Source organism: Trachypithecus francoisi, unplaced genomic scaffold, assembly GCF_009764315.1.
Source record: "Trachypithecus francoisi isolate TF-2019V2 unplaced genomic scaffold, Tfra_2.0 Lachesis_group0, whole genome shotgun sequence".
In the NCBI taxonomy this organism is placed as follows: Eukaryota; Metazoa; Chordata; class Mammalia; order Primates; family Cercopithecidae; genus Trachypithecus; species Trachypithecus francoisi.
In genome coordinates this window covers 76550382-76562749 of record NW_022681453.1, presented here as the reverse complement: position 1 = coordinate 76562749, position 12368 = coordinate 76550382, and the positions used below count along the sequence as shown (strand labels likewise).

The 12368-nt window shown below is 42.1% G+C and overlaps 1 protein-coding gene across 1 annotated transcript; it reads right to left on the bottom strand.

Annotated features, from left to right (window-relative positions):
* Positions 1 to 10479: 10479 nt before the first annotated feature.
* Positions 10480 to 11524, bottom strand: LOC117083527 (protein kish-A). Its single transcript, XM_033211294.1, has one exon. The coding sequence runs from the start codon at positions 11474 to 11476 to the stop codon at positions 11258 to 11260; it is 219 nt and encodes a 72-aa protein (XP_033067185.1). The 5' UTR covers positions 11477 to 11524; the 3' UTR covers positions 10480 to 11257.
* Positions 11525 to 12368: the final 844 nt, after the last annotated feature.

Sequence of the window (12368 nt, the reverse complement as noted above, 5' to 3'; positions counted from 1 at the left end):
TCGGCCGGCTAGTTTTTTGTATTCTTTAGTAGAGACGGGGTTTCACCGTATTAGCCAGGATGGTCTCGATCTCCTGACCTTGTGATCCGTCCGTCTCGGCCTCCCAAAGTGCTGGGATTACAGGCTTGAGCCACCGCGCCCGGCTATTTCTGTTCTTTCTAAACTACCCAGCTTTTATAGTGAGCTATGATTGTGCCACTGCTCTCTAGTCTGGGTGACAGAGCGAGACCCTGTCTTTAAAAACAAAGGAACAAACAAAAATTACTGTTTAAGGTATATTGTCATACCAGCACAAATGGAAGAAGACAGTCATGTAAGTTTCTGCAAAGATGTTTTCTAGGCCATGGTGCATCAATGGTCCCTGTTAGAAAGCTGCTTTAAGCCAGGGGGGAAAATGTCAATATGACTAATTTTCAGCTTTTAGGGACACACATACATTCCTATTCAGAAAAGGGAATACAAGAAACATAGGTAGCCACTGGTCAATAGCCAGGGTGCCCTGCTGCAGCAGTGGGTGAAGTTTCTTAATTAGCCCATGCAGTAGCTTCAGCCTCTGTTCCTTGGAAGATCTTTCTAGTTTTTGAAAATAAAGCTCAATGGGAAGTAGACTCTGAGGCAGAGACTAGTACGCAGGAAGTTTTTTAGGGTGTGCACTGGGGATCATTAAGCGTGGAGGCAGAAAAGACAACTGAATTCAGCAGAGGGTAAAGGGACACATCAGGATGTGATACAGTCTCAGCAAAGGCCTCAGCAAAACAGAAGAAGGTCTGAAGCTGGGTTGATCCTTTATAGATTTTAGTTTGGCCAAGGAGGTTGGGATTTTTTATACCTGCAATGACCAGTCATTGGATGCAGGCTGTCTCCAGGAAAGGAGGTTTGCATTTGGGTAAAGAATTTTTCTTCGCAGTGGAAAATTCCCATACAAGACTGACAGCTGAGGCCTCTTAGCCAGGAACACTCCCCACAGCTTGGGGAAATAAATTCTTTAGTCCTGAAGAGGCTACGAATGGTGCATCCATAGCTTCCACTACACTAGCTCTCTTTTCTTGATGATCACAGATCACAGCTGAGGTGGGCATTGAGAAGATGGCTTTGGGGGCTACCTTCACCCATACTGTTCTGGTTCATTCTATTTCCTGGTTGTGCAAGTTAGGGTCCAGGTAGAGTTTTGGTGTTTAACATAGTCTATTATAAAATAGTCTTAGAGTTCTCTCAAACATCTGGTAGGATTTCTGTTTATTCTCTTTCAGTAAGTTTTGTTCACAAATAACCTCAGTTAAAGAACTTGTGCAGTCGTGGATGTTTCAAGCCAAAGAGACTTACTAGCCATTATGCTCTGCCCAGCCTCCAGTTCACATTATAATGATAGCTATCCTGAGACTATTTAAAATAGGACTTGGTAGAAAAGCAATTCTTAATCTTCTCTTTATGAGCGAGTTCCCAATATCAGGCACTCTTATAGGACTTTTTGGAAGAGAACTTGGGGTCAGAAACTTATCTCCTTCTGAGGCTACAGTTTTAAAACTGGGGTAAAGAAGCAGCTGGTAAAATAAAATTTTTTTTATTTTTTAGAGTGGCTTTCACAGCAAAATTGAGTGGAAAGTACTGAGTTCTCATAGAGTCCTGCCTCCACACATGCACAGCCTCCTTCACCATCAACGCTGGCATTAGCGTAATACATTTATTACAATCAATGAATCTATGTTGACACGTCAGCATCACCCAAAATCCATGGTTTACATTAGGGTTTACTCTTGATGTTGTATATTCTATGGATCTTGACAGATGTATAATGACATTTATTCACTGTTATAGTAACATAAAGAATAGTTTCACAGCCCTGTAAAACATTTGTTCTCTAATCATCCTCCCTCCACCCTAACACCTGGCAACCACTGTTTCCATAGTATTGCTTTTCCCAGAATGTCATGTAGTTGGAATCAATGTAGCCTTTTCAAGTTGGCTTCTTTCACTTAGTAATATGCATGTAAGTTTCCTTCATATCTTTTCATGGCTTGGTAGCTCATGTCTTTTTAGTGCTTAATAACATTCCATTGTCTGGACGTACCATAGTTTATTCACTTATCTACTGAAGGACATCTTGGTTGCTTCCAGATTTTGGCAATAATGAATAAGCTTCTGTAAGCATCTGTGTGCATGTTTAGGGGAGACGTATGTTTTCAATTCATTGAGTAAATAGCATAGTTGAATTTTTTAACTGCAAGATACCAAATTACTGAAGGCTCAGCCTACTTAGATTGCGGACCACAGGCCCATAGCCTATCTTAGCCAAGTCCTATTTCTGCTATCTCTAGTTTGAGTTGATCTGCATCTTCGTCCTAACATTTTGGCTAATGTTACAGGCTTAGTCAGCATGGGTTCTGCCATGTAAGAAATGTTTAACACCGTATAACTAGGTTCACTAGCTTTCCAGGCTGAAAATTCAAACTCTTATTATCTTTCTCTCTACTTCCTCCGTGAAACAAAAGCCACAGTTTAGATTATGATGTACTCTGTACACAGTCCTGGTAAAAATGACTAGTTCATACAATAGTCTCTGACTAGTTTAATGAGAAAGGAGCCATTTTAAATTTCTTGAAGTGACAGAAAATGAACTTAGATGCTATATAGTGAGAAGTAACACAGCAAAGAGAAATGTACAATTATCCAACAGTGTTGCATTAGCAAAAATTATGCTGCTGCCTGTGTGCTCAGTTCCTGTGAAGTCAGAGACTAAACCTTCATCCATACTGTTCTGGAAAAAATTACCTCCATGACAGTGGTAACAGAAAAGTCACATGCCTCATGATGTCCACACCATGTTCTAAGTCTCACCCAGCTGTGTCCTCAAAAGCTGTCACATGCAGAATCCCAATTGCAAGGGAGGCTGGGGAATGTGATCTTCAACTTGCCTGCTTCCAGAGTCCCAGATTTGAAGATAAAAAGGAATTGGAGTTGGAGTTGGAGTGGCTCTCAAACAAGGGTGGTTTTATCCCCCAGGGAAATTTGACAATGTTTGGAGACATTTTTGCTTATCAGCTGGTGTGGGGGTGCTATCAGCATCTAGTAGGTAGAGGCCAGGAATGCTGCTAAACATCCTATGATGCACAGGAGAGACCTCATATCAAAGAATTATCCAGCCCAAATTGTCAACCATGCAAGGTGAGAAACCCTGGTATAAAGTGAGCAGACCTACTGTATCTACCTCAAAGTCCCTCCTCTGATTGATTGATTGATAGTCCTTGGTGGCAGTGAAAGCCCTAAGATTCATTTCTGGAGACTCACAAAGCAGAAATCTGAACTCCACAGTCTTATGTTCTCCCCCTGCCACCTCTCCCTCTGTCACACACACACACACACACACACACACACACACACACACACAATCACTTATTTTAAAAAGCATTGAAATAAAGATAGAGACTATGTTTTATGACCACCTGAGTTTCAGTCTTCCATCCCACTTCCCACCTGCCCCTGTGTTATTGCATCTTGAATCTATAAAAGCTTATGATAAATATAAAACTCTTCTTCAATCCAAATTTGAAGAAATTGAGCACATACCTACATCAGTCTCTCATCAAACTCATCTCTAGTTCCGTTTTAGACTGGGTTCCGTCAGAAGCAACCCCTAGTTCAAGGATTTGAGTGCAAGTAGTTTACTTGGAGGTGTTCCTAACATAGTAGGGGGGTGAAAGAGTTAGACAGGAAAGAGAAGGAAGCTATTAATTGGTTGTTCTCTAGTTGCAGATTACCATTGGTGCATAAAGCATTTAATCCCCACCTCTAGGACTCTGAGAGCCAACATTGAACATAGGCTTCAGTTATCCCACTCAAGGGCTGAGAGAGGTGGCACATTTATGCATTTTATTAGTTTCTTAGAGTTCCTGTAACAAACTACCACGAATGTGATGGCTTAACACAAATTTATTATACAACGGTTCTGGAAGTCATCAGTCCGAAATGGGTCATACTGGGATAAATTCAAGGTGACAGCAGAGCTGCATCTGAAGGCTCCGTGGGAGGATCTGTTTCCTTGTCTCTTCCTCTTCAGCTTTTAGAGGCCATTTGCAACCCTTTGCAAATAGAAGGGGTGTCCCCTTTATCTTCAAAGCCAGCATCAGAGTATCTTCAAATTTCTCTCTGACTATGACCTCCTTCTTCCACTTTTAAGGAAGAATCCATAGGATAAGATGGAGCCCATCTGGAAAATTTCTCAGCCCTTGAGTGGGATAACAGAAGTGTATGTTTAATGTTGGCTCTCAGAGTCCTGGAGGTGGGGATTAAGTGCCTTATCCAACAATGGTAATCCACAGCTAGAAAATAAACCAATTAGTAGCTTCCTTCTCTTTCCTGTCTAACCTTTTCACCCCTTATTATGTTAGGAACACCTCCAAATAAACTACTTGCACTCAAGTCCTTGAATTAGGGGTTGCTACTGGGGGAACCCAGTCTGAAATGAAACTTGATATGAGTTTGGTGAGAGACTGATGGAGGTATGTGCTCAAATTCTCAAGTTTGGATTGAAGAAGAATAATTTTATATTTATTATAAGCTTCCATCTCAAGATCATCACTTAATCACATCTGGAAAGTATCTTTGCCATGTGAGGCAACTTATTTAGATTTTTGGGATTAGGTTGTGGATATCTTTGGGTGAACCTTTACTCTGTCTACTGCATACATCTCCTCTCATCAGTCATTAGTTGAAGACCGATTCCAAGGACAGCATTAGCACTTCAGCCTGCTACTCAGGTAAATCAAGCAGGCTCTGGTAGTCAGGGAAAGTTCACAGGCAAAGAAATGCAGGTGCCAGCAACTGGAAATTAGGAAGTGTGCAGCAAAGTGAGAAGGTGAGGGATAGAGGTGGGGATCAGCCACCATTTGCTGCTAAAGGCACAAACACTTTTTTTTTTTTTTTGTAGTTTTTGTTTTGTTTTAAGAGAGGAAGGAAGGAAGGGAGACAGGACAAAAATCACAGGGTCTACGCAAAGTTAATATTTATATACAAGAAAAGGCTTATATAAGTGTGGAAGGGAGATGCAGAGTTCAACAAGCAAGCCACTGTATTTTTTAACTCTATAGTAAAAGAGAAACACAACTCTGAAGAATCAAAAAACTTTTTCCCTTGGAAAGCAATGTATTAAAAGAAACAGAAAATATTTTAGAAAACTTTCATGTTCTTAATATGATTCAATAGTTCCCTGTTCATTTTGAGAAGACGGTGGCGGCAGCAGCATAGTTTTTAAATCTTTCCAAATACATCCAAATACATAGGGTAACCAAATAACAAACCCAAAAACTCATGAATAATTTTTACAAAAAAATTAAAAAAAACAACAACAGGTAATAAAGTGTGTCATAGAGTACAATGTACAAGTAGATGAGGACAAATTACCAACAGGCATAAATCTGCATACAACAATTTCTGTGCAAGAGGAAGTAGAGGGATGCAATGGGACATCTGACAGAGGTAAGAACAATAGAACCCTCAAAATAGCTAAAAGGAACTCACTGCATCACACAGTGGGCCAAATGGGTTCAGCAGCTGAACCTGGGAGGGGTGTGCCTGCTCTATTAGCAGATAATCACAAGAGTCTGCTGTAAGAACCAGAGAGGCTGCAGACCTGCAGCCTCCATAAATTTTCAAAACTAACCCACTATGGCTTCCTCCCAGAGAGCCAACACTGTATAGAAATTGCTGGGAGTGGCATCAAAATAGGAAAGAATAGTACCTCCTTCTAAAAGTTTGGAAAAAACTAAGAAACAGGGAAGTAGTGAGGTAAAATTCCATACAAAATTATTAAAAGAAAAGAGAATAAAGAACAGAATAATTTTCCTACAAACAATGAAAGCATGACAAAAACACGCCTACAGAATAGATTTTTAAATTAAGTAACACAAGATATGAAAGAACAACATAATTTGGAATCCAAAAACTCAAAATGAGGCAACAATTCAGAAAAGAATTACAAATAAAGAAACTCATTTTAGAAACAAAGGCTAAACAATAAGGAACACAAGAATGACTCAACTCAACAGATAATGCCTTAATAAAAAGAGAAGGTGAAAATGAGACTTTTAAAAATGCACAATAAATGAATAGATAAAAAGGATTGAAAATAATCACTATTGAAAGTAGGCCAAGAAGATTTAATATACGGTTAACAGAAACTCCTTATGAAGAAAATCAAAACAGGAGAATACTAAGAAGTATAATTTTTTAAAAAGCCTCAAATAAAAAAATAATATTCTCCTAAGACCACTATGTGTGTAATGTGGAATAAAGTAATTGTGGAATCATCTACTTCTACCAATTGCTATGTCTTTGAGAATTATAATTCTCCAATTCTCCAAATAAAGAAAGGAAATACAGATAAAATACAAAGTTATGTCAAAGACTCTGGAGAGTTGGATAGAATTGGAGACCATTATTCTAAGTGAAGTACCTCAGGAATGGAAAACCAAACATCATATATGTTTGGATGAACGGAGGCAAGATGGTGCACTTCCGGGTTCTTCATCCCCCCCCCCCCCCCCCCCCCCCCGCCCCAACTTTTCCCGCGGGCGCGAAAATGCAGCCGGCGACCCGGGAAGTTGCAGACCAACTAGGCATGCGCCAGGTGATGTCAATCCGAAGAGACCAAGATTTACCTGGTCGCACCTGTGGAACGCCCCCCCGACACGCCCGTGCCCCGCCTATTGCCCTCCCACTCCTAGAAAAGCCGCTCCGGAGGGTCGCCACGCTCGGCCTTCCTCAGTCCTTCACTCCTGTCGGGATGTCAGGACTCCAGGAACACCTTCCGAGAGCCCCATGGGGGGACTCTGTCAGCCTTCTTTGCCGGAGGCCGACAGACCTCTTCCCCACACCTTAGGTGACCAAAATAAACTTGCAGTTTTGCTCCTACACTTGCCTAGTCGCTGGTTCTTTTGTGCCCGCTCTGGTGGTCTTAGAAAAACAAGTCAGTTGGTGCCGAACCCGGGAGGAGACCCCTCTTCAGGGCCCCCAGGGTCTGGGGAGCCTCCTCCTCCTCCTCGTTCCACACCGCAGACGGACCAGGACCTGAGACCCTCTTCCCTCACTCTCACGGCCTCTCTGGGGTAAGTGCCCTTGTCTCCTCTTTACCTCCCTCGGCCAAAATCCTGTGCAGGTCCGAGGTCCATTTGGAGCCACCAAGTGGCTCGGGAGACCCGTTCAGGACGGAGACGTCCGCCTGAAGGTAATCTCCACTTTGGCTCCATGAGCCTCCAGTCTGTCTCTGCTGGTTCCAAAGGACGCTTTGAAGCCAGGCAGGGATCCATTTCCATTTCCATTGTGTCCATTGTGTAAGTAAAGAGGAAACAAACGGGAAACCCCCCAGTCCGAATTTCCAAAGAGCACCCCCCTTAGGGTGCCTCCTAGCCAATTTAAAAACCTTACAGCTTGAACAAGACCTTAGGAGGAAGCGGTTAATTTTCCTTTCCACTGTGGCGTGATCGACCTCAGCAATTTCTGCCAGCGGCTAGGCAAGTGGTCTGAAATTAATTACATACAAGGCTTTTGGGCCTTACGCTCTGGTCCCGACCTGCCCTATACTCCTCCTTCTCTCCCCGCTCTCTCCACCCCCTCCCTTCCTGCCCAGACTCCTCCTTCCTCCTCCTTATCTACTAGTAATCCACTCGGTCCCATGCCTCCTTCCGGGCCCCCAACTGGCTGTCTTAAGTCCCCTATCTCTGCCCACACCCTCCTACAGTGTTAGCACCTTTGCGAGAGGTGGCTGGGGCGGAGGGGGTAGTCAGAGTACATGTCCCTTTTTCATTGGCCTATCTTTCCAAAATTGAGAAGTGTTTAGGGGATTTCTCAGCTAATCCCACCATCTACATAAAGGAATTTAGATACTTTTGTCAGGCCTACGACTTAACTTGGCATAACCTCCAGGTTATCCTAACCTCTACCCTAAACTGAGGTTCTAACCCAGTATACCCGGTTAGATCCGGCCTCCCCCACAGGGGCCACCATTTTGGCGTCTTATTTCATTTCTCAATCAGCTCCTGACATTCGTAAAAAACTTCAAAAGGTAGAGGATGGTCCTCAGACACCAATACAAGACCTGGTTAAATTAGCCTTTAAGGTCTATAACTCCAGAGAGGAGACGGCAGGCTCGCCTCAAACAGAAGTTACAGCTCCTAGCAGCGGCTTTACAGCCCAGTCGTAACCCCAGGCCAGAGAGTACACACTCCGCAGACTCGAAGGCTACGAAAGGAGCCTGCTATAAGTGCAGCAAGGCAGGACACTATGCCAACAGGTGTCCGCAAGGTCCCCGAGCCCCAACGCAGCCTTGCTATAAGTGCAAGGCATCAGGACATTGGGCCAGTGAATGTCCTAACCCTCGTCCACCAGCAGCCCCCTGCCCTGCTTGCCAGAAGGGAGGACACTGGAAGTCTGATTGCCCCACCCTGAGAACAGGTGCTGCGTCTCCACGTGACCCCCTTTCCCAGGATCCTGGGAGCTCCTTCCAGCTCCTACATCTGGACGACAACTACAACTGAAGGTGCTGAGACTTGGGGACCCCCATCACACTTGCCGAGCCGCGGGTAACTCTCCTGGTAGCGGGTAAGACAATCAATTTTTTAATCAACAGCGAGGCTACCTATTCTGTTTTGCCGTCCTTCTCTGGACCTAGCCTTCCATCCAATATCTCTGTAGTAGGAGTAAGCGGAAAGCCATCCACTCCACAAAAACTCCACTCCTTAATTGCTGCCTGGCCAACAACTACTCTGCGCACTCGTTCCTCATTCCCAGCTAAAAAGGGCCCCTACCGAAAACAATCAGTGGACATCAGTTTGGCTTTCCCCCACTCGCCTCAAACTTACTAAATTTTCTTAACTATCTCATACTCCTCAACCTTGCTGGGACCTTCCTTCTGGGTTTTGCCCCTATTCCAACAAATGCTTCCATTCCTCATTCCTATACTAATACTGTGCCTTATTTTATTTTTCATCCGTGCGTCCAAATGCCAACCATGGGCCCCGACCTTAATGACGCCCCTTAACAGCAGGAAGTAGCCAGACAGACCACGGTGCCCCTTATCACTATTACCAATAAAAGGTTGGAATGTTTGGATGAACGGAGGCAAGATAGTGCACTTCCGGGTTCTTCATCCCCACCCCCCAACTTTTCCTGCGCGCGCGAAAATGCAGCCGGGGACCCGGGAAGGTGCAGACCAACTAGGCATGCGCCAGGTGATGTCAATCCGAAGAGACCAAGATTTACCTGGTTGCACCTGTGGAACGCCCCCGACACGCCCGTGCCCCGCCTATTGCCCTCCCACTCCTAGAAAAGCCGCTCCGGAGGGACGCCACACTCGGCCTTCCTCAGTCCTTCACTCCTGTCGGGATGTCAGGACTCCAGGAACGCCGTCCGAGAGCCCCACGGGGGGACTCTGTCGGCCTTCTTTGCCGGAGGCTGACAGACCTCTTCCCCACACCTTAGGTGACCAAAATAAACTTGCAGTTTTGCTCCTACACTTGCCTAGTGGCTGGTTCTTTTGTGCCCGCTCTGGTGGTCTTAGAAAAACAAGTCAATATATTCTCACTCATAATTGGGAGATAAGCTATGGGGATGCAACAACAAAGGAATGATACAATGGGCTTTGGGGACTGTGGGGAAAGTGTGGGTAGGGCGTGAGGAATAAAAGGCTACACTTTGGGTACAATGTACACTGCTTGGGTGATGGGTGCATCCAAATCTCACAAATCACCACTAAAGAACTTATTCATGTAACCAAGCACCACCTGGTCCCCAAAAACTTTGAAATTAAAAAAATAGCCATTTAACACTGGCTAGTTTCCTAATATCTATACCCAGCTGAACCATCCTCGGTAATGAAAAATGTCTATGTGTTCCTTCTATATCCGCCCTGATTCTTTTGAGGGGAAGAAAAGAGGTAGTACAAAAACCAAGGTTTTCAGTAGTAGTAGTAGAACCACCTTCTAAAGACGACCAAAACAAGAAAACAGTTGTCCAAGGATGACAAAGGTTTTAGGGTAGCCATAGTCAAAGACACAATTGGCTAGGAAATCTGTTACCTCTGTGGTACATGATAATTTAGCATAACAATTATAACTGTTACTGATAATGTATACCAAGTCACATCAGAATTATAGGAGTTTCTCACAATTTTGGAACACATATCAATAACATAGTTATACAACTACAGCTCAAAGAAAACCAAACACCATTTCATATTTGACAATGCTTCCTGTATAATTTTTATGCAAAATAAGCCAAATTATGTCATTTTTGGGCTTTAGGGAACCTAATATCTTAAAGGATTAATTAGGTCAGAAAAATACATAATTTGTAATTTGATTTTGGAAAGTTTGTCAAATATCAAAGGTTTAAAACACTTAATATCACATGTCATTGAAAAATAAGTCATTCACTTGACCAAAGTGATAACTCAAGGATTTCTTTTTTTTTTTATTTTTTTATTTTTTTTTATTTTATAACTGTTCTTTTCATTCTAAGAATATTGTGTTTTTCAGAGAAAGACAGCTTTCTGGTAAAAATTCATGCACAAAACACTTATATATACTTGACAAGAGGTTTCAGGGCCTACTATGCCATTTGTCTAGTCTAAATCCACTAATGTTAAATATCAACATTTTCCCAATACTATTTTTAAGTTACATCTCATTTACCTTCCTCCTTAAGAACTTATAAGCTTGTTTTAAATATTTTAAATACTTGTCATAAACTAGAGTTTGCTAAGAGTAGAGGTACTCTGGTTAATGATCAAAATGGTGTGCCCAGAGGAAAAGCAAGCGCTATTAAACATGAATGCAATCCTTATCAACACAAACTGAGCCATTTTAATAAAAAAGCTAGTCCAGAAAAGGGTCTCGTTCTATAAAGATTGAATCATTTCCAAATCACAGTGAAAAGAACTTGAGTAATTAACCAATTTTGTTTTCTACTATGTGCCTTAGAGATACCTCACTAAAATCTGGTATCTGATACAACAGAATAACATTTGCAGAATGTAATATTGTAGTGACAATACTGAGGTTGATTGTTACAGACTATTAAATGGTTACATCTTAATTATTTATACAGAACATTGGCCCAATAACATAAAAATAGAGAACAGCATCTGGAAATTTATCTCATTCAATGTTCAGAGATAAAAGGGTTAACCATCTTTCCATTATTTTCTGCAGTAAGTCCTTGTTCACAATGAAATCTGATGGCAATTAAATTCTGGCATTTTCCCCAGCTACTGTATGAAGAGGATGCTGAAGGCCATTACTATACAGCATACTGCAACATAAGGACTCTTCCGTTCACCAATTCTGGCACACTTCCAAAATATACCCAACAATCCAGTTTTATTTCTGTCCAGGAGGCTGGGTGCCAAGGATCGAATATAAGCACAAGTACATATAAGCAGCAAGATTACAGTCAATAGACTCTGAAAGTTGAAAATGGCAGACATAGCGAGGCCGGCGATACCGCAGCCACATCACCCTTCCGGGCCCCAGGCGGCAAGGATTTCAAAAAAAAGATAAGGACCTTTATTTTTGGGAAAGGAGACTTACTTTTCAAAACAATAAACCCTAATGAAACAGCATGAAGCCTATTAAACTTATTTTTCAAACTTTTATAAACAGTCTATAAACGTTTAATATTGACCATAAGATATAACTTCCATAACCCTTTTATAACCTTTATAACCTTTATTAAGGAGTCAATTAATGCTTCAAGAAAACCTTGTTAATCTGACTCAAGAGCCCATATGCTGGTCTTGCATCAGTATGCCTTTGACATTAATGATCAACTTACAGAGAAATTGAACTTATTTTATCTCTCAAAATTGACCATTACAATCTCACATGCCCACCTCTTCTGTGAGAGTCCTGGGGCCTCGAGGAGTTGAATAGCTTTAATTTCTGACCCTATGTTTCTGGAATGCAGTTTATTTTGATTGGCATTGTCTACTGGGTGTGAAAATGAGGCTTTAATTTCAGTCAGTGTTTAAGATTTAGCAGGATTTGATGTCCTTTTTAGACCCAGGAGTCAAAGCCCTGTAACTTAATGTCAGAAGGACTTTAAAAGCACATACAGAAAGATACACGAATGTGATAACCTTAATTAAAAATTTGTTTTTATCTCAGTCTTTTTCCTGAGCACACCAAAACTTAATAATAATGGCACAGGAATAGTTTTGATAAACCATAAAATCTGGTAGGCCAGTTACCAAAAGGAAAAGAAAAGACCTTCTGCTTTGCACAGAACATTATGTTGGAAGAAAACATTGCCTTCAGACCTTTAAGAAAACATTGTTAGCATCAGGCCACAACAAACAGAACTCAAGGTAACAAATTTAT